The following is a 23,159-nucleotide window of genomic DNA, read 5'->3' as shown; positions in this document are numbered from 1 at the left end:
ACTGAAACGTATTAGTGGGGGTGGTAGTACTTTCTGAGTGGTATCCTTTCTGTTTTAGCAATCTATCTATTGACTTTGATCTTTATCTGCTTAGGTTTAGCACCCATTCTCCAGATACTTAAAGAAAAAACAGGAAGGGAGGTGGGAGACAGAGCATCACTCTCTTCCCACCCCTTTCCCTTCTATTTATTTCGAATTTTCAAATCCCCTACTCATAACTCCAGTCAACTGAAGTGGGCTGTGTCCAGGAAAGCTCATGATACCATCCACATGTTTTGTTTAGTCTATAAAGTGGTACCAGACCATTTGTTGCTTTTTTTAAAAGGCAGTGTCTCTTAAAGCTTTCCTTTCAGGATACAATTTCTCTTGCATACCCCACCATTTACCTCACAAACTGCTTGCTTACAAAAATCACTTTAAAATACAAGTGAACACACTTGTTACTGAAAATTGCATACTTTCTCATTTTACCATATACTTACAGATCAACTGGCAAATAATTATTTTATTTATATGTCAATGTATATAGAGCAATATAAACAAGTCCTCTCCCTTGACCCGTCCAACACTACCCTACCTCCATTTCACCCCACCTTCCCCTTCCCACATCCACCCCTTCCTCGTCGGCCCGACTTCCCTCCTGGAGCATCCCGGCCACCAGGAAACAGCTGTTTACAGGAGCGGGACGTTCAGAGAAGAGAGGGGAGGAGCCAGCAGCGGGACCAAGGCCCCGGGCGAGAGAGGGAGGCAGAGAGGGGAGCTTGGTTGCCAGCGGCTGCTGAGCACCAGCTCATTTCCCCCGGTAGGTGCTCCGGCCCCAAGGCACCGCTGCCTGCGCTTTGCGCTGACGTGTACGCAGCCCGATGTGAAACTAGGCCAATGCCGAGAAGCGCGCTTGTGCCCCGGAGCGCTCTGTGCGGCGGCAAGGCCCGCGGCCCCCTGCTCCAAGAGCACTCGGGGGCGGCTTGGCCACCAGGCCTATTGCGACCCAGGCAGCCCAGAAGCGCCGCTCAGCCCCGCAGCAGCCTCCCTGGGGCTGCCCGGCCGCCTGTGAGCGTGGCGGGGCGGCGAGAGGCGCCGCTGCAGCGCGGGGGGCGGAGCTGGCCCGGGGAGCGCGCGTAGGTCGCCTCCTGCCCCTCTCCCCGCCAGCCGGGCCCGGGGAACCCGCCGCGCCGCGCTGGGCTGGGCTGTCTGGCGGGCATCCGCTGGCGGCGGGCGGGGCGGGGAGGAAGCGCCTCCGTCCCGAACGTAGCTCACGCCCCCAGCCGGGGCCGGCCCTCTCCCGCGGGATGAGGCTCCTTAAATAGCGGCTCAGGCGGCCCCTGCCGCCCTGCCCGGCGCCTCTCCCGGTCTCGCCAGCAGCCCTTGTGCCGGCTGCGTCCTCAGCGCCCGCTCGGAGCGTCGCGACCCCGCTGTATGTATCCCCTGCCCGGGGGCGGGTTCGCCGTCCTTGCCCGCCGAGCACCGGTGCACCGGAGGGCGACCCTGCTCCCGGAACCCCAAGTGTCGAGCACGGGTCACCCCCTATAGCTCGGGCCATCTCAAACACAGCAGGACAAAGGGCTGGGTGGGGGCTTGTCCTGCCTTGGCCCCGGGGAGGAGGGAGCAGAGGGACTCCCTCTGATTTTTGTATAGACTACTGTGCCGCTGGTAATGGGTTTTCTGGCTTTTTTTTTTTTTTGCCGCTCTTTTAGCTTCCTGGGATCAGAAGCACACAGTGAACTTCCATCCAGGTCTGTGGCATTGCCTGAGTCTTGCATTTGTCCCGCGCTTTCAGTGACTCTTGCATTTCTTCAGAATCTTTCGCAATATTTGTTCTCGGGGAGGCTGACCACAAAAATGTTCACTGATGGTTTTTGAATCTAACACGGCCAGGCAATTTCTTTTATAGTCTGGCTCCGTTAACCATATTTTCTATTGTTGAAATGTTACATACTAGAACGTAGCCTTGCTTGCCCTAAAGACTGAAGTCGTTTTTCTGTTCACGGATGATATACATGTCAGGATACAGCATGGACAATAGGACTCCAGGCGAGCTTTTCTCACTACATTAGAATAAAGTATAGCGCTTGCTAAGGCCTATTCAGTGATCTTTGTTTAGCATTCACTTTATTATTACATATTTACAGGGTGGATTACCCCTGTTTAGAATGCAAACTACCAAAATGATGTAATAGTTGTTAAATTAGTGATTGATAGAAGCATCAGCCATGAGCCAAGTTTGGTTAAAAGGAAAATAATATCCTCATCTTGATCATGTGCATACTAAGAATTCTTGCTTTGAGATTCAATTTATTGTATGTACAGTAGTATTCTGGTATGTTTTGGGGAGTGGGAGGAAAGACATAGCAGCAAAACATGTGATAACTTGGAAAATGTTAGCTTCTTCCAGTAAGATTTATGAATTGTAGAGCACAAGGGAAAATAGAACCGAATCCTGGCATGACTACAGTGATCCCAAAATACCTGAAACATGTTCAATATAATTATATGGTATGAAGGGCTCAAACTAATGGCAAAATACCTTCCAATTTAAGAAGGATCAGGATTGAGTATCCATTGTGTTCAAAGAAGGCACTGATAGACATTCTTTAGAAATTTCTAAAATGAATACATTAATTAGTTGTGGAAAAAAATTAACATAAGGTATATTGACATTATTTCTAAAACTAATTTTGATAGTATGCAACTAAGTTTTTAGTCAAATTTGAGTCACTGTTCAACATGATTGATTTGATAGCTGTATTTGATATACTAAATTTTCAAAACTTTGTAAGTACAGTAAAACTCCATTGGTCCGGCATCCAATGCTCCGGCACTCCTGATGGTCTGGCACCATCAGGAGCCCGGAAGTGCTCTAGCTGCTGAACAATAGGAGCTGCTTTGCGCCCCGCTTCCCCGATTCAGCGACTGCTGAAACTGACCAGCAGCTGAATCGGGGAAGCTGGGGGCAGAGCAGCTGGGGTGCTGCCGGGTTGGTCTCATAGTGCTGCCCCTTGGGGCTGCTGGACCAACCCGGCAGCACCCCAGCTGCTCTTGAGGATTCCTGGGGAAGAGCAGCTGCAGTGTTCCTCGGTTGGTCCCGCAGCGCCGAGGGGTGGCTCTGCGGGACCAACCTGGCAGCAGCCCAACTACTCTGCCCCAGGCGTCCCCAAGTCAGCTGCTGCTGAAACTGATCAGCGGCTGACTCCAGGAAGCCCGGGGCAGAGTGCTACGGGTCCAACCCGGCAGCACCCCAGCTGCTCTGCCCCAAACGTCCCCAAGTCAGCCGCTGCTGAAACTGACCAACAGCGGCTGAATTGGGGACGCCTGGGGCAGAGCCAGACTATCGGAAAGGGGGACTATGAGGGATCTGGGGTGGCATCCCCCCACCCCAGACCCCTCATTGCCCCCCCTTCTGATAGTCCGGCATAGCTGATAATCTGGCACCCCCTGGGTCCTAAAGGTGCCGGATTATCAGACGTTTACTGTATTATAATTTCCTCTTCCATTGAAGTGGCTGAACACTCTCCAATCTCAAAGACTTCAATGAGGTTGCTCAGTACCATACAGAATACTGTTTGGCTAGCAGTGAGTGGTTTATTATGAATTAACACTAACGAAACTAACTCAAATTAAAATTAGACTGTGAAGTAAAACTATTATTAAAGAGTAGACTCAGTTTACACTTTAGATCATGCAGGCAACACTAGCTGATTTATTAAACAGTAATTATCTTTATTTTTAAGTTCCTGTTTTAAGATGGACATGGAAAATACTTAGCATTTTTCTAATGAAGTCTCATTACAAAGTTGGTAGCAGAATGTCCTTAGAACGTAGCCTTCCTCGCCCTAAAGACTGAAGTCATTTTTCTAATGTTTCTAGCAAGAATAGCTGGGATTTAGAATATTTCCTGGACACAAGAGACTAACTAGCCGCTCAGTTGGGGTGCCCTTTTTATAATTATACTAATTATAAAGTAAGGAAAATCAGTAAGGAAATGTTGATTGACCATGGTCTTATAAGAGGAGAATATCAGTGGCTTTTACTGTTTATATTACTGTACAATGACCTTGCTTCTCTTTTTCTCTCTCTCCTCCTTTCTGTCCCCTTTCTCCGCTAGAGCAACCATGTTTGAAATTAAAAAAATCTGCTGTATTGGTGCAGGTTATGTTGGTGGGCCAACATGTAGCGTCATTGCACATATGTGCCCTAAAATCAAGGTTACAGTTGTTGATGTTAATGAAGCTAGAATCAATGCCTGGAACTCTGATACGCTTCCAATTTACGAGGTAAACTTGTATATATTATAGGATTTGTCTTTTAATATAAAATATTTTTCTCTGCTTTTACAGTCTCCCCTCTGCCCATCTTTGATTCCTGATGATTGTTCTAGGAGCATCGTACCTCATTCATACAGAATGCTTCTTCAATAGCTACACATTAACCATGTGCTGCAAATAAGGGTTTGAAATTACCCCTAGCCACCACAAACTTAGTGCTCTTGGATGCTGGGGAGTGTTTCAGAGATGTCTTTGTTAAGCCCTCTGCATCCTGGTCAGGAAAAAATGTCTACTGTATCCTGTAAATCAGGGGTGGGCAAGTACCGGCCTGTGGGGCCAGATCCCGTCTGCCACGGTTAGCTTCTTGCAGCCCCCCTGCTATATTTACTCGCACAGCAATAGGTACTGGTGATCGCAGCTCTTGTTGGCTGTAGATCACTGTTCCCAGACAATGGGAGCAGTGGGAAGCAGTGTCCAGCTGTCGCTCCCATTGCCCAGGATTAGAGATCCATGGTCAACAGGAGCTGTGATTGCTAGTACCTGTGGAAGTGCAGGTAAATATAGCAGGCAGCAGCCCACCAGAGGCTAACCCTGGTGAATTGCCACCGTGTTATTGCCCACCCTGCTGTAAATAATATAAAATGATTATTTTCTTGGGTCCTGTGTGCACTAAACACAGTTGGCTGCGTCTAGACTGGCATGATTTTCCGCAAATGCTTTTAACGGAAAAGTTTTTCCATTAACAGCATTTGCGGAAAAGAGCGTCTAGATTGGCACAGACGCTTTTGCGCGAAAGCACTTTTTGCGGAAAAGCGTCTGTGCCAATCTAGACGCGGTTTTGTGCAAGAAAGCCCCGATCACCATTTTCACCATCGGGGCTTTTTTGCGCAAAACACTTTTTAGGTGTCTGCACTGGCACTTTTGCTCAAATACATTTGCGCAAGAGGGCTTTTTCCTGAGCGGGAGCCGCATAGTATTTGCACAAGAACACTGACAATCTTACATTAGATCGTCAGTGTTCTTGTGCAAATTCAAACGGCCAGTGTAGACACCTGGCAACTTGCCAGTCTAGACGCAGCCAGTTGAGTTAGAAGACCCAGTTATAACAAAGTTTTCTCCTTTGTTACAACAGAGTTCCAATTTATAATGTGAATGTCTGTCCATGTCTCAGGAAGATGTTTTGGATCACTGTGGTTAGGTCCCATCCACACTACAAATTGTAACTGTTGTCAGACAGGGGATCATCAGCCATATTGCAGATGTGTTTCCTAACTCTGTTTTAACTGTAATGCCGCTGAGCTCCAGGAAAGGAGAGAACAGTTTTCTGGGCTGTGAAAACTGGCTGCTGGAGACTGCACTTAACTGTGCTATTCATACCTGTGCAAACAGGCTGTCAACACTTAAGTTAAAAAGGGTGAATTCTTCACTGTCTCCTATACCATTGCAAATGGCTGTGGAGTGGTGAATCAAACTTTCACCCAGCATGCAAGTGACTGTGCAACATACAGGAAAAGGAGAAATCATTGTGAGGCTCATTCTGCCACGCTTAAGTACCTCACTACACAAGCAGTCTTGATTTTTTTGATTGGCATCAAGGTAGCAGAATCTGGACCTATGCTAGTTGTTCACCAGAATCCAGTGTTTCTTAAATTTAGGATTTTTGTTAGAGATTTAATCCTTCCTATTAAGAGTCAGATTTTTTTTTTTAAATCTTGAATGTTACCCTCATAATCACCAGTGGTATCAAGAGCTTTTAATTTCCTACCCAATAACACTTCACTTTTTTGTTATAAAATCCTATTTTTAGTAAACACATATACTAATCTCAGTGTCACAGATCTGTTGATATGTAATATTATTGGGTTTTACACTGCAAAAAGACTTCCAGTGTTTTGAATACAAATTACCATTTTTAGTGCTTGGTATTTTAAATATTTTGTTCATTAAAGGCTAGTGCTCTCCCCCTTTCTTGTTATAAATACTAAAATTGATGTGAAAACATGTCAGGGCTCAATATATACTTTGCCCAAACTTTTAAATGGCAAAAGTGAATGTTTTTGCTCAGTCATCAAACGCAAGGATTTGCCAAACTAAGATACAAGCTTGTTGCTTGTCTTCTGATGTTGCCTCTGATTATTACCCTTGATGAAATATCAAATACTGGGCAAAATTGGTCTGTTAACCTTTGTTTTAAAAAATCTAAACCATAGCCTTTGCCTCTTGTTTCCAAAACTTCATTAAAATATAACATGGTAAAGTTTGTAGCATTTGGATTAGTGAATAAGAATTGTGGGAAGAATTGAAACTAGCTCTTAACATGGGTAAGCAAATGTCTTGTTTTTTTATTAAAACTTAAACCGTTTGAGCAAATTTTAAAACACATCTAGTCTCTTCGTACAAGAAGCACAGCTGTTTCCCACCAGGATTTCTATTGCTTACAAAGAATACCCCAAAACTTTCAAAAATAAGTTCACACAGTAGTGATTTTTTGACCCCTGGCACTTTGTACTCCAGCTGCGATGTAGAAAATACAAGTTAATCCTTCAGTTTCTACATGACCAATATTGTGTCTGAATCCCAGCAAAAATCACAGTTGAAATGTTAAACTTATTCATAATTGGGTTCTGGTGCTTGTTGGGAATGGCTCAGGTTCTGTGGTAATGATTTTCTACCTGAGTTAATTTTTTATTTCTGTTAGGTCAGCTGTCTTGTAAACAATGAGACAGCAAAAAATGTTTTCTGTGGGTATGGTGCAGCTTCTCTACCTTCCCCCAGGCTGAACCTTTACCTTGAGGAAAGTTACTGAAAAAAGATCTTTCATGTGTCATTCTTTTGATAGTATTTTCATAAGTAGATGATTTTGTGATTGGGCTAAATTCAGAATTTTTACTATATTATTTAGCAAAGTGGCATTAGTTTCTGTCTAATTAAAACATTTTTGTATGGGGTCCTAATATATGCAATTTGTCAAGGTGTATGAATAACCAGAGACCACATGCAAGTAGGGGAATGTGTTGAGGAAGCATCCCAATGCAATGTTTCTGTGTGAGCTAGGGCTATGGTTAGTTTGTTCTCATTATGATCCTCTGGGAATCCACACAAGTTTTATTTTTTGACAGATTGAAATTACTTTTTAATTTTTTAAATTTTATCTTTATTAAAACAGAACCTTTTGTGGTACTTAAAATAGGGATGTAAGTGACTAGTCGACTACCTGATAAGCCTAGGCTTATCGGGTAGTCGAGTCACTACTCGACTTGTCGTTCCCCCCCTCTTTGCTGCTTCTGATACAGAAGCAGCAAGGGGGGAGCGGGAGCTGGTTTAAAAGCCTTTTTCTCCCCCAGAACTGTTTCGGGGGAGGGGGCAGAGGAGGCAGAGGTACAGCAGAGGAAACAGTGTGAGCAGGGATTCAAGCAGTCCCTGTTCATGCTGGGTCCCAACTGCTGCCACTCTGCCTTTTAAAGGTAGCAAGAGCCCTGCAGGCATTCAAAATGCAGAGGCACACTGGGATAGTGAGCGCCCCATCCCCTTACCAACTAATTGAGTAGTTGATGGAATTTCCATCTACTAATTAATTAGATGATTAATCGAAATTTAACCTCCCTAACTTAAAGTTGTGTGCTGTCTGAGTATGTTGTTACCTATCTTAACTAAATTTTGATTATTACATACTTGCCTGTGTCTTTCTCTAGCCAGGACTCAAAGAAGTGGTAGAGTCCTGCCGAGGAAAGAATCTCTTCTTTTCCACCAGTATTGATGATGCCATTAGAGATGCTGATTTGGTATTTATTTCTGTAAGTAGTTTTCTTGTGTACTTCTATTATTATTATTATTATTATTTATTATTATTATTACATTGCTGTGCTCAAATGTGTTTGGGCGGGGGGGCGGGTGTTCCATTTTTTTTTTTTACATGTCCTTTATTTTGTTTGGAGAAGTGATATGGTTCCATGAGGCATAACAGACTTGTGTAGCATTATGCTGTTTTTAGCAGGAAAGTGCGCTTAGCTTTGCAGTGAGGATGATAAAACTTTTAATATTCTTCTTTTGCTATTATTTATCACTCTTTTTATCTTTGAAACACCCAACAAACCTTTGGACTCTATCTGTACAAATAACAAGCTTTGTTACTTAGCTCAGGATTTTCTGAAGACACGATACAAAATAACAAAATCTACTAGCATAAACTTCTATTTGTAGCATTCCACTGAAGTGGACAGGACTCATGCAGAAATAGCAGTCCCCTTAGTAAGATTCATTGTAAGATTAGCAAAAAAAAAAAAAAAAAAAAAAATTGTATAATACTTACATGGATATAAAGAGTCTTCTGACTTTTTTTCCCAGTTAATCAGTGGAGATTACAAGACTGCAACTTTTTTTTTATTTTTTAGATCGTGTCAAATAGTGTTCAATATTTTCACCCTCTTAAAACGCAAGGAAACAGGTTCTATTAAATGCATATTTGTGGCATTTTGCAGTGTCAAGTCATGTGCCTAGTTCCATATCCAAAAGAACTATATAAGAAGTAGCCCAGGGCTGCAGGCTAGTTATTGTTCTATTCTTCAGATGCTTTACAGAGAGTTGTACTTTTGGGAAGAGCTCTTGTTATTCTGTCCCCCTGAAGAGTCTTCTGCATGAATCAGTAAATTTTGATATTAATGCTCTACAGTAATTCCTCATTTAACACTATAGACGCGTTACTGAAAATGTTTGTGCAAAGCGAAAACGTGCTATGCAGGGTCAATTTTCCCATTAAAAATAATGGAAAATGTCGGGGTTGCATTTCAGGTGGTGGTGGCAAAGTCAATTTTTTGTTGGTGCTCCGTTGTCAACGTCAACATTAGATATCTAGCAACACAAGATAGCTAGCAATACAAGTCGCTGCAGTTTGTTAAAACACGAAGATAAACACATGAGTGAGCGGAGGAGCACTGTGACCACATGTTCATCTGCCCATGCGTATTACAACTGTTTTCATCAAGTTATACCACCACACAAAGTAGTCCACTACTTGATTATTTTTGTGTTATTTCGGGGATGGTTGTGTTATTCGAAAAAGTTCCCTAAAAAAAAATCATGCTATTGCGAAAACGTGTTAAGCGGGCATGTGTTAAATGAGTAATTACTGTACTTGATCTCAGCCTTGAATCGTCCGAAAACCAATTATTGGATGAGAGCCATTAACTCAGTCTGTAGATTGCCAGCTGAGTTCCTGTCCCTGACTGGTGAAACATGTTGCGTTGTGTTTTAGTTTCTATATTCTTGCCTTCAGTTTGTAACAAGGACTCTCCATGTACAATTAAGTGAAATATTGCCTTAGATTGCTTCCCTCCACACTCAAGAATAGCAATTTTCAGGAACTCTGTGGCTGGTCTGCAGTTAGCTTTTCCAGGATGGGGGCTAGCTTCACTAGTATTAGCATCAGAGCAATCCCTTAGAATAGAGGCAAATAAGGGTGAATTGAATCTTTGCAAATATTATAGCTTGAGCTGGGGAGAAGATAAGAAGTGGCTCTTTGTGGTCATGGAAAAGTGATTTTGAATAAAGATTAGACTCCGCTGATGCCTGTAGAGCTGCTATGAATGCCCCTAGTATAAATTTTATTTGGCGATGAACAGAGCTCAGTGATATTTCCTAAGAAGTTAGAATGAGTAATTGATGATAGGTCTGCTAGCTGTTAATTGATCTGGCAGCCAGTAACTTGATGAACCAGTGGAACAGAAGCTTTCCTATTCTTGGAGTGCTATCTTATGTATGCAGGAGTTTCCTGTATCTTCAGACTTGTGAACATTTTGTTGAGATTGTAATAACTTTTTCCTTCCCATGTATTTGTAACTAGGTTAACACTCCAACAAAGACCTATGGGATGGGAAAAGGTCGGGCAGCTGATCTGAAGTACATTGAAGCATGTGCTAGGCGGATTGTACAAAATTCAAATGGCTATAAGATCGTCACTGAGAAAAGCACAGTCCCAGTACGTGCAGCAGAGAGTATTCGTCGGATATTTGATGCCAATACAAAACCTAATTTGAATTTGCAGGTAAAAATAAAAACCTAGAAGTTGTGGGCTGAAGTATTTCCTCGTCCCCCACCCCCGATTCCTTGTTGTGCTTTACTTCAAACTTTATTTTCCTGTCTGTCTTTAGGTGTTGTCTAACCCAGAATTCCTAGCTGAAGGAACAGCTATCAAAGACCTAAAGAACCCAGACAGAGTCCTGATTGGGGGAGATGAGACTCCAGAGGGACAGAAGGCAGTCCATGCTCTCTGTGCTGTGTATGAGCACTGGGTACCCAAAGAAAAAATCCTCACAACCAATACTTGGTCCTCTGAGCTTTCCAAACTGGTTGGTATTTGTTGATTGCCACAGCAATACAACCACTTAAATACAAAATATCAGCATTAATGTTAGAATAAACCTCCAACAGCTATAGCAACTCATTTTCTAAATGCTTATAAAAGGTTCCAGTGTTGCATATCAGAATCATTTGTTTAGAACTTACTAGTTGGCTTTTCTGTATCAGAAAAGACCTTATCCAAAATCCGGTATATTTTGGGAATGAAATCATACATATTGAAAACAGCAGAAAATGGCAATATCGAGCAAAAACAAATCTGTGTACACATTGAAGTAATCCTCCCTCTTTTAAGATGCACCAAAAAAACAAAAAAAAAACCCTTATCAAAAACCAGAATACTCTATTGGCTTACAGACATCTTATTTACAGAAGGAAAACCACCTCTGTTGTGTTTGTTTTTGTTGACAGGCAGCTAATGCTTTCCTTGCCCAAAGAATCAGCAGCATTAACTCAATCAGTGCTCTATGTGAAGCTACAGGAGCTGATGTTGAAGAGGTAGCAAGAGCCATTGGAATGGACCAAAGAATAGGAAATAAGTTTCTAAAGGCCAGTGTTGGTAAATGAAGAATCTTTTTGTCTTTTTTTTTTTTTTTTTTAAACTTTTACAATTGGTATGAGAGCTGTCTTTATCCAGCACAATGGTTTAACTGGAAACATTTAGAAATAAGTACTGGTATTCTAAAACAATAGTTCAAAGCATGACCACTTACAAAATACCTACTGACGTGGTGGTGGTTGTAATGTTGTTGTTTTTTATATTTAATAAAAGGGATTGGATTGTCCTCTCTAGAATCTCTCACTTCCAGTTGGTATGGACTAGTTAGGATGCTGAGCAGCCATCGATGAAGAAAGATTACAATTTTATCCTTCTAGAGCAGCAGTGGGCAACCTAGGCTAGTGAGTGGGCTGCATAAGTGGCCTTCATCTTAGTGGGTCACAAGATTGTCATAACCAAGATGGTCCCCCAGCAAAGAGTCGTTTTGCTAACAGTGCTTATTGTCCCTAGAATTTTCAGGGTGTGCTGATGGAACTGTAGCAGCACTTTGGATGCAGAGGGAGCACACAACTCTTACCATCAATCACCATGCACCTCACTTCCTGTGGCCTTGCTTTACATGTGTGTCACTGTAATAATGCCATTAAGGAAGAGAAACTACAAAGATGGAAACAAGTGCAATCTGACAATCCTGCATGTGGGCAGCAGTAAACAAAATATGTTTCAGGCCACATATAAAACCCTAATGGGCTGCAGGCCACCCATGAACTTCAGGTTGCCCACCTTTTTTCTAGAGAATTCCCTAGTGGCTGGTTGATGAGTAGCTTTCTAATCTCTGTCTACACTCTAGTCTGCAGCATGAATTGTTTAGACTTAGGTACTGGAGATTGAGAGATGCCAGGGAAGGCATCAGTATGAACATTGTACTGCCCCAGTCTGAGTGGCCAAATATCCTGAGGCTCTTCCTTCGGGACACAAAACTTCATGGAGCATGCCCATTACTTGGATCAGTAGGAAGAGATGTGACCCCATTTATCTCCATATTAAAAATACTTAATTTTTAAAATTACTTTACCAAATGTTGTCTCTTCCACAAATGTTTAATAGAGAAATTGGCAAGAACCAAAATGTGTTATCCAAATATGACTGTTCAGATACCTTCCCATTGGACTTGGTAAAGGGGAGTCTGAGTGTTCTGGATCTTGCTACTCACTATTTTAACCCCCTCATCAGCTTTTTAGCTCTTCTTTGGATCCTGACCATGATAGTGTTTGAGAACCCAGAACCTTTTTAAAACTAGTTTACCTCTCATCTCTGGATGTAGAGGTCCTTATGGGAAAAAGCAGCAGCTTTCTTGCGGTCAGTGGCAAAAGAATGTTAGGTCCTATAAGCTGCTAAAGTAAATAGGGTTGAAGAACAGGATTGAGAAGAACTTTGAGTGTAGCTGGTTAAAGAGATTGGCAGCATGGCACTGGAAAACATTCTGATATTTTGGTGTTCATTGCCAAATTTCAGGACCTGTGGAGTGCCATTTTTGAAGTGCCTGTATAGCCCCCCGCCCATCACAATGTGTGTAGTTGCTAGTTTCAAGAGCAGTGTACACACTGCCACACATGCACAGAGCAGGAAAACCAAGCAAAGAAACTGAACACCCTTGTCAGAAAGCGGCCTGCATCAGCTCCCTGGGGTATTACAGACATAAAGTGATTCCAAGTATTGCTAAGTATCAGAGGGGTAGCCGTGTTAGGTCTGAATCTGCAAAAGCGGCGAGGAGTCTTGTGGCACCTTTATAGACTAACCGAAGTGTTGGGAGCATAAGCTTTTGTGGACAAAGACCCACTTCGTCAGATGAAGACAATCTGTAGAGTAACCATTTCCTTTCTTTCAGGATTTGGTGGTAGCTGTTTTCAAAAGGATGTTCTGAATTTAGTGTACCTTTGTGAGGCTCTGAACTTGCCTGAGGTAGCTCGCTATTGGCAACAGGTATGAGTCCATTCACTGTGTAAAACTTAATATACAGGACACATCACTGTTCCCTCTGTAATGGGCCACTCATTCCTGTGCTTGTAACTTCAACATTGTCTATGGCAAATTATCATTTATCCTTCTGTTTGGCACTGAAAATAAAAACTATAACTTAACTATCAAGATGATAAATATTTATTCCACTTGAGGCTGTAAGAGTACTTTATAAATGTAATGAGGTTCCGCATCCCAAAATAGGCATAGGTGGAAGGTGCTATTCAAAATATTTATTAATAAATACTATTCCTATGTTACGCTGAGGGCATAAATCCAATATCTGGCAGACCCATCCCAGGTAGCTTTATTTGCGCTGCCATGGCTAAATATAGCAATATTGATTTCAGCAGGGGGCAGAGTATTTGGGTTTGAGGTAGATGTAACATTGCACTTCAGTTGAAAAAGTGATCTTGTGGTTAAAAAAGTTGGAGACCACTGCTGCAACCACTTTGTGCCTTAGAGTAAATGACTTGCCCAGCACAACACAGGAAGTTGTTGACTTGGGAACAGAACCTTGGTTTCCTTATGCCATATCTGTTTTTAGCCACAACCTCTTACCCGTGTCTACGTCCAGCATTAGTGAAGGCAACTTATTTATTTAATACACTTTCAAATAATTCTAAACTTTTTTTTATAGAAAATCTCACAATAACTCATGTGTAGACTCCAGCACTTTGTTGCTTTTAATTTGATAAAGACCCTCACTAGTCAATTTGATTAAGCAAAAGCATAACAATATGGACTGTCAGGAGCTTCAGGGGGTAGCCAAGTTAGTATTTTTTTCTGTAACAGACAACAAATGGTCTAGTAGCACTTTATAGATTAACAAAACGTGTAGATCAGGGGTGTCCAAACTTTTTTCAAAGAGGGCCAGATTTGAAGAAGTGAACATGCGTGAGGGCCGTCCCCGCACTCTCAGCCCCAAGGCAGAGGGCCCGCAGGGTCGGAGGCGGGCAGAGAACGCAGGGCACGCCAGCCTCACGGCAGCCCGGGAGCAGGGCGAACCCGCAGCCGAGCAGGGGAGCGGGGCTGCGGACGTGCCCTACAGGGCAGGCTCTAGGACCGCGGAGGCCATGGGCGGCGGCGCGGCCGGAAGCGGCGCGCTGGGCGCGCCAGTTCAAAAGAGCGCCGGGGAGCCAGGAGAGGGGTAGGAAGCAGGGGCCATATTAAATCGGAACACGGGCCGCAATTGGCCCGCGGGCCGGACTTTGGACATGCCTGGTGTAGATGGTATCATGAGGATAGTGCATTGTGTTATCATGTGAGAGACAAGTTTCCAGGTCAGTGGCTACTAAGACTGGTTGTGTGCTGTGTACTTTTTAAAACATGTGGGTTGATTGTTACAGAACATCATAGGTAAAGAGGGCCTCATCTTATCATTGTCCTGAGTGTGTGAAACTGCAGGCGTTAATTGCATTAGGTGGATGATTTTAAAATGAGGGATAGTAGGGAAATGGTTAACACTCACTTGGAGCTTCATTTAACAACAAGTTGAGAAGAAAGGGACACATTTACACACATTGTTTCAACTTGTCTGGCTCAAGACAAAACAATCAGGTGTCACTGGGGTGAGTCTGACAAAGAAAGACAGGAAAAAAAGGTCTTCCATTGACCTAGTTTACCACCTCTTGGGAAGGTGGATTACAGATGCTAATGGCAGAGCCCTGTTGTAGTGTTTCATCTGTAGACATGCCCATAGTGAGTGGAAACCCCCTAGAGTGATTGCAGCTACACCAATAGAAAGTTTGGTTTATCTTAAATTGATTAGGGATAGGTTTAAGATACATCAAAATAAATGGCTCTTAATTTAATTTGTCCGATAGCATGTTTTGTTAGTCTGTAAAGTGCTACCAGACCATTTGTTGTTTTTTTTCTGTACAGAGTAAATTGCTTCAGGGGGTAGCTGAGTTAATTTGTGTTCACATAGGTGTTTGCATGGCTTAAATTGGCTTAAATAAACCATACAAGTTTGTGTGTAGACAAAGCTGTTGATTCTGCAGGATGGGGCTATATCCTCCAGACATATCTCTACAACAGTAACACTCAGATCCTCAAAGGTAATTAGGTACAGAACTTTTATTGGGCCTAAAACATTAATCTTAAACCCTCCTATTAAGTGACTTTTCCTACTATCTCATCACCTCATTTCTTCCCGTTGGGCAAAGAGTAATTTACACACTACTTATAGAAAACCAGATCATTACAAGTGACATTACTTTACCATTAATGTACATTTGCTGAGCAATTTATACCTGATGAGGACCATATGCCTCTGTGCATGTTTTGTTTGTTGCAATGAGAATGGGCTCATATTCAGGGAGGAGGGGAATAATTGCCTACATTATCTAAGATGTGTATGCCTTTGACCACAATCTCTGGGAAAACCTGGCTTTCTTACCTGGTCAGTAGAGACAATGGTCCTAAACAGAATAGGGATAAAAAACTAAAATGTTGGGAGGAGGGACAAAAAACTGCAGTGCTACAACAAAGGTGGAGAGCAACCTATATAGGCTTTAAGATCATTTCTCAAAAAGTAAGCATAAAAGTACACTGCCACTTACATCCATATCAGTCTTTGTGCATTGACATGTTACAGTATACACTAAACTGGTACATCTGTCAGGGATGGTGTAGGTGGAGCTTGGTCCTGCCTTGAGGGCGGGGGGCTGGACTCGATGACCTCTCGGGGTCCCTTCCAGTCCTATTATTCTATGATTCTATGATTCTAAAGCTGCCTGACTGTTGTGTAAAATAGATGTACTCAGTGCTTTTTCTGTTTTTTTTTTAAAAAAGTGCTGGTACTCCAGGGGAAAATGTATATTAATTTTATATCAATAAATATATGGCAATTTTTTGCAATTGCAGGAATAATTATATGTTTATGCAAAATCTCAGACTTACATAATATCTGAAATTTTCACAGAAGTGTGTTCTATTTGATTAACTGTGGTCTATACTTGTTTTTATTTCAACAAAACAAGTTATGGTATCCTATAAAATTAAAAAGTACCTTAAATTTATATTTAAATTATTTTATATGAGCAAATTACAATTTTACACATCAAATTATTGTATTATATTAAAACAAAATCTGAAAAATATTCTAAAATATATCTAAAACATAATCTATAAATAATTAGGACTTTCTGATAAGAGTACATTTTCTTTAGTGGCCCTGAAAGCTATCAGCTTTTGTTTGAGAGACCCTCAGCAGGCTTCGAGTTTGACATGCCTGATTTAAAGCAAGGTCAGGCTTTGGTTGTATGAGGAGGGAGGCTGGAGGGCCCCCCCCATTCATATGGGGAAACATTGCTGGCTGTTCCCCTTCATCAGGGAGCCTGGGGAAAGTGCACAGTTAGCTCCATTCCTCAAGCTGGCTTAGGAGATGGGTGAATCCACTGGAGTTACAGTGGTAATGAAGAGGCATTTCTCCCCTGGCCCCAAGCAGCTGCTGTGAGAGGGCTGGAGCAGTCCTCTCCCCCTGAGGCAGCCTGCACACCAAATCCCTCATCCCCATTCCCATTCCAAATCAATGATTTAAATGAAGAAAAACAAAAATTGAGTTAAGAATCCAAGCAATAACAGGTATATCTTCTAGTAATATATACATACAAGCATAAACCTAGTGGGAAGAGTAGTTTTGGCTCTGACATTATGCCCTCATTTTCTAAGCTAATTTTCTTCCTGGAATTTACCAATATGCTCTATTCTGTTGCTTTCTATGAATTGGCCTTGAATAGTGACATATATGTATGGGGATTTTTTTGTTTGTTTTTTGAGGGGCAAAGGGTGATTTGGTTAATCTATATTGCACTGAAAGAAAAAGTGAAATAGCTTTTAAAAGTGAAATCAACCATTAAGAGCTGGGAAAAGCTTTCATACAATGGAGCAGCACCTGAAATTAGGACACAGATTTTCAAGATCCTTTGTTAAGCAGATGTTCACTGGAAGTTTTAGTGGGGCAAAATTTGGTTTCAGGTAGCTTCTGGATGTGAAATCAATTGAAAATATACACTGACTTCAATGGGCTCAGGATTAAGCCTGCTCTTTCTGCTACCATGATTAAAAAAGCTGGATTAGTCCATCAGTTACTTATATTTTTACCTATTAAAGTAGGAATTGCAACTATGTTAATATTTAAAGCATGTACATCCCTCTAGTTCAGTTTTAACTAAGTGCTTTTATCAGAAACAAGAGGCTTGGCAGTGACACTTTCTCCAGTAATTACTCATATTGCATGTCTCTGGTCAAGTGTAACCTCATTCATACATCCATATTCTGCATAATTTCAGGTGATAGACATGAATGACTACCAGAGAAGGAGATTCGCTTCCCGTATTATTGATAGCTTGTTTAACACGGTTACTGACAAGAAGATTGCTATTTTAGGATTTGCATTCAAAAAGGATACAGGAGATACAAGGTATAAAATGCATGAAACTAATTAACACTTTCCAGAATGACTTATGTAATCTTGGGCTCCATCTATTCAGCTACAACTACTTTGTTTATCACCAATTCAACTGTCCAGGTGGGAAGAGGATCAAATAGATGCCCTCAATATGTTGTGGCTGCAATGGTTTTATAAAATGGCTTGGGCTGTCTTAAGTGGGTGTACTTTAAAAAAACAACAAATAGTCTAGTAGCACTTTTAAGAATAACAAAACATATAAATGGTATCATGAGCTTTCGTGGGCAAAACCCACTTCTTCAGATGACAATGGCTGTGTTCAAATATAAAAATGGCCTTTTACCCAATGCAAAAACCTAGACTAGAGGTAAGATAGTAAAGTGCTGAGGGCAATATAAGTACTTAAGCAGAACACAGATTTTGAACCCAGTGTGAGCGAGCTAGATCCCTCCACTGTCCACAGTAAAGCATACAAACCATTTCTCTTTCTCCTTCCTTTATTGGTAACTTAAAAACAATTACACATCATAGACCTTAAACAAAATTTCTATGCCAAATTTGCCAAATTCTAAGGTTTTCCTATTTGGATCACCTCTGACTAAATTCTTTCTGGCTGAAAGATCTTTTTGCTTTAGAACCTGGTTGTTGGAGCTAATCAGATGTGCTTGCTGGTTTGACTCCTAATTATTCAAACCATAATGCAGGAGTCATCTAAACTCAGATTCTAGTGTCCTGTGTTTACTTACAGGCAGACAATCTATCATCCTTTTACACCCCACCTACTGTAGTATTGGGCACCATTTACACTGCTTGGCCAGATTCTACATTAAGTTCTGAATGAACCAGATTGTTTAAAAAAAAATTTTTTAAAATCTTTTAGTACAATGAAGGCTTTCTCATTTGGTGGCTGGGACTAAAAATTTGTGTTTAATCCTTTTAAGCTACTCTCTTCCTCCTTTTTTTATGATTTACTTTCCTGTTCCCATGTGTTATCAGTGGCCATTACATTTAATAATTTCATTTTGAAAGCTTTGGCACTGCACATTTCTGAGTATTGGTTCATGTTCTATATAAATCAGATGTTTCTCTGAAGACTTTCCTTAACTGGCTGACTTCTTTTCTTAGAGAGTCTTCCAGTATTTACATTAGCAAGTATTTAATGGATGAAGGAGCAAAGCTCCATATCTATGACCCTAAAGTACCAAGGGAACAGATAATCCTGGATCTCTCTCACCCAGGTGTCTCAGAAGATGACCAAGGTGAGAAAATTCTGCTTCTCATGAACTCAGTTTGTTGTGTGTTATCAGGCAGAATCCATCTTGCACCCTGGAAATTATTTTCAGTGTGGCAGAGATAGATGCTCAGTTAAATTATTAAATCGGGGTTTGCCTCCGTTAAAAAAGGGCACTGTCAACTTTTAACTTCATTCTTTGTAATTCTAAAATCCTTGCATTTGTGAAAGTTATCTCTGTGGCAGTCTGTCCCTTTTGATACATTAATCTTAAAGAGATGCAAAGAGAATCTCCTTCTTCAGTTCAAAAAGTAGGTGAGAAAGGGGAGGGAATGAGGAAGGAAACTAGTTTTATTCTATCCATTCTTTCTCCACTTCCAGGTTCCTACCCCGTACCTGTTGAGTCTTGTGCCAGGATAGTCCAGCTACCTGGCTCGTCCAGAAAATAACTCTCTAATTCTCTGAAAGCTAATGTTGTATGCTTTTGGGGATTGTAGTACATCAAATCCACACAAGGAGCATTTTGCTACTGTATTATACTGGTACAGCTATACCAACGAAGGACTCCTAGTGTAGATCTGGTCTGTCTTGAATGCCCCAACAGAAAATAAAGAATACCGGGGGATGGGTGGATGGGGGACACTCAGAGACCTTGGCATGAAGAAAGGGGAGTGATGGTACACACAGGAGCTTATGAAGGAATGCATGAAGCCACTAGAATGTGCAGTAAGCTCAGCTAATGGAGACCATGTGGCATTTATACAGTATTAAATAGTAAATGTGCCTAGACTGTTGTGAAAAGTTTGTGTTTGGGAAGGGCTAGCAGGAAAATTGTCTGGTCAGAGTACACATTAGACTGAGTGCTGCCAGGAAAGGGGAAGCATAATCTTCATTTTTTTTCTGCTGCAGTTTCTCGGCTAGTCACTATTACTAAAGATCCATATGAAGCCTGTGATGGAGCTCATGCCCTTGTGATCTGCACTGAGTGGGACATGTTTAAGGTAAAAAGAATACCTTTTTTAAAAACAGGAAAAAATTGAGGCATTCTTACACTTATGGAAATTCTGTGGGGGCATTTACAGGAGCTGGATTATGAGCGCATTCACAAAAAAATGCTGAAACCAGCTTTCATCTTTGATGGTAGGAGAGTTCTTGATGATCTTCATAATGAGCTACAAGTCATCGGCTTTCAGGTAACTAGCTGTTTCTCCTTTTGGAAATGTATGATTAGAATCTTCTTGTGATTCAACGTGTGCTTAATACCTTGCTTTATAGTTAACCTGTAAAAATCCTTTTATTAAAGATTTTCTACTGTATTATATTGGTACAGCTATACCTTAATCCTTTTATTAATCTTGACTGACAGCACTTTTCCTACAGTACTGTTCTGATAGTAAACTGATACTGCTTTAAAATCCAAACCATATCAAGCTGTTCCATCAGTATTCAGTAATGTACATAAATGAGTTTACTAGACATAGTCTACTCTAGCACTTTTGTCAGCAAAACTTTTACTGGTCGAAGTATGAAAAAAACACACCTCTGACTGACATAAGTTTCACTGATTAAAAACGCTGAGATGGACAGTACTACGTTGGTGGGAGATACTCTCCCACTGTCATAGTTACTGCTGCTCATTGTGTGTGGTTTAATTATGTGGATATGAGAGAGCTCTTCCACAGCTACACAGGAAACCTTACAGCAGTGCTGCAGTTGCAGCAGTACAGCTATGCTGCCGAAAGGTCAATAATGAAGACATAGCGTTAACTGATGCTGCCAGAGTACCAGGATGCCTAATATTAAAATTTGTGTGAACGATATCTCATGTATTTTATCACTTCCAGGCTCAATTAAATTCTAAATGAGACCTAGAAACCAAATTAGTCAAGCCTTATAGCTGAATGTTTTGTTTACTAAATGCTGAAGTGTACAAATCTGACACAGTTGGTACACAGTTGTCTAAATAACTTGATTTATTTCAGAATGTACTAATATACCAATGGTTAGTTTGAAAACTGAAATTATCCATCATCGATTGTCTAGCACAATGCTATTATTCCATTTTGTCATGTGGTTATTGTTGGAGTGTTCCCTGCTCTAGTAGTTAGTTTTTTTTTTTCCTAAACTAAACAGAGGAGTTCTTGTTCAAGAGGTAAAGATACACCTCAATTATTCAATGGTGGGGTCTCTGATCTTGTCTGTCCTTAAGCAGAATTAGTTGGACCTAATTCTCTCCTAACACCAGTGTAGCTGAGAACAAATATGTTGACGTCTATTGAATTAAGTGGTCATTTGAGGAAAATCAGGCTCACCATACGGAAATACCAATGATGATGCCTCCAAACTTCCTGACTAGTTAAAACAGGTTGAAAACTCTTAGCTTTGAAGGGGTTCTGTGTGTAAAATTTTTAAAAGTCAAATATCATCCATCATTTGTGTTTAAAATTAAAATTTTAACATAGAGGTTGGAAACTCTTAAGCACCCACTTCTTATTTCTCATATAAGCAGTCACATTGAAACCAATGAACATTCAATTGCTTAGCATTAAGCACATAGCTAAGTGTTTCCAGGACTGAGGTGTGTCTTTACTGTAACAATTTTTAAAAAGCTTGTTTTGCATGTGTAATATGAGAGATCACTTTTAGTAGACAAACTGAACTAAAAATACAGCCATTTAATGTGGCTTTTATCCACTGAATGCATATAAGAAGTGTGGGCAAAGCCCCAAGTTTACTGGTTCCTGACAGGCTGACAAGATTCTCATTGCACAAACTTTACATAGTATTTTTTTTCCTCCTCCAGATTGAAACAATTGGGAAGAAAGTGTCTGCAAAAAGGATTCCTTTTGCTTCTTCATGTGAAATTCCAAAGTTCAGCCTGCAAGATCCACCTGTCAAAAAACCCAGAGTATAAGTTTTAATAGGTACTTAAGAATCACCGTGGACCAGTGTGAATTTTTAAAAGAGCATACTGTTCTTAATCTGTAAACCTATTTTACATTAGAGATGATAGCAGTGTACTAGGTACATGTGAACCCAGAATCTATTTTCTAATCTCTCTATTTTTGAAATTATTGTATTTTTTTCGGTTCTTGAAGACTATACGAGCCTGACTGGTTTTACTAATCAATTTTTATGAACATTTACTTCAGTCAGCGAACTTTTGCTTTTAGAAATACTCACAAACTGCACTTTAAATTTTATAAACAACATAAAGGCCAAATGTAATTGACAGAATTGTTCTTACTTTGATCCAGGAATAAGTGGTACTCAGTAGTGTCATTTTCTTTGCTGAAGATTTTAATTTGACTTGGTATAATTTTGTTTTCCTTGTTGCCTGATCTACTCATGTGAAAGTCGGTGGAAAGATTGTAATTGACTTTTATCAGTGTTGGATTGAGCCATTAAACAGAGTATAGATCTGGTTTTAACAATGAGGCCACAATCCTGATTGGGACCTCTGGGCATCAATGCAATATAATAATTAATAATTGTATCAGGGAGCTAGATCCCCATCTGCCATTAATTCTGTAATGGGCTTGCAACAATAATGTGACCTATCAGATATGTCTCTACTGATTCCTTGGTCTTGGCTCTATTATATGTACTGTATAGCATTTGTTGTCATTTGTAAATTATGGATTTAATTCGATCTTTTGGTCCAAATTCTCCTGTTACAGTGTTACCACCCCAGTGTCTTAAACAAAGAGAAGCATTGGCCCTTTTGCTTTCCCTTCTTGCTGAACACTGAATGAAATGTTCCCTTTCAAGGTGATGGGTACTCAGTGGTCCTTTTCTCCCCTTCCTGCAACCATATATGAGCTGGAAGCAGATGTTCTTCCCACTGAATCTGCAAGAATTTTCCCATGACACTTTTAAGAGTATCTAAAAACCATAAAGTAGTTCGCTTTCTACCTCACTCTGATTAGCAGGAATGTATCTTATGTTTGCTTTTTATATATTTCACTTTAATTTCTACTTTTCATTGTCCTAATAGATCTGTGCTATTAAATACTTTTTTTAGTAATAAAAGTCTGTATTTCACCTGTTTCCGTATTCTCATCTTGGGGGCTGTGACAAATAGGTGCTGTGAATAGGTGTCGGGGGCCATGAACCCTTAATTTTCTTTGTTAGAAGGGCATGGAGGCCCCAAAACTTCTCAAGTAATTTGGGCTCATGGGTTGTGCTCATGGGATTGAAAACTGCTTAACAGTTATTAACCTAACACTTGGCTGTGTATATTCTTGTAGGTGCAGCATAGTTTACAGCAATAAACATACTATTGGTGCATTGATTTCTATTGCAATGAGGTTATGATAACCATTTTAACCCCTGAAAGTTTATACAAATGTACTTAATTATCTGCAGTAAGGGCTACAA

General features: G+C 40.9%; 1 protein-coding gene across 5 annotated transcripts; it reads left to right on the top strand.

Moving 5' to 3' along the window:
* Positions 1–701: 701 nt before the first annotated feature.
* On the top strand, positions 702–22,823 carry UGDH (UDP-glucose 6-dehydrogenase). 5 transcript variants are annotated; one of them, XM_006129508.5, is made up of 13 exons: positions 702–802; positions 1,695–1,733; positions 4,103–4,271; positions 7,955–8,056; positions 10,102–10,302; positions 10,409–10,606; positions 11,028–11,175; positions 13,004–13,098; positions 17,430–17,560; positions 18,674–18,807; positions 19,689–19,780; positions 19,862–19,972; positions 21,583–22,823. In XM_006129508.5, exons 3-13 carry the CDS (start codon positions 4,110–4,112, stop codon positions 21,691–21,693), a joined length of 1,485 nt encoding a protein of 494 aa, XP_006129570.1. In that variant the 5' UTR covers positions 702–802; positions 1,695–1,733; positions 4,103–4,109; the 3' UTR covers positions 21,694–22,823. The 5 variants fall into 5 exon arrangements, with proteins under 5 accessions (XP_006129570.1, XP_075786671.1, XP_006129569.1 ...); XM_075930556.2 differs by lacking the exon at positions 702–802 and adding an exon at positions 1,101–1,118; XM_006129507.5 differs by lacking the exon at positions 702–802 and adding an exon at positions 1,161–1,414.
* Positions 22,824–23,159: the final 336 nt, after the last annotated feature.

This window comes from Pelodiscus sinensis, chromosome 4, assembly GCF_052426305.1.
Source record: "Pelodiscus sinensis isolate ZL-2025 chromosome 4, ASM5242630v1, whole genome shotgun sequence".
NCBI lineage: Eukaryota > Metazoa > Chordata > Testudines > Trionychidae > Pelodiscus > Pelodiscus sinensis.
This window is presented reverse-complemented; position numbering and strand designations above follow the sequence as displayed.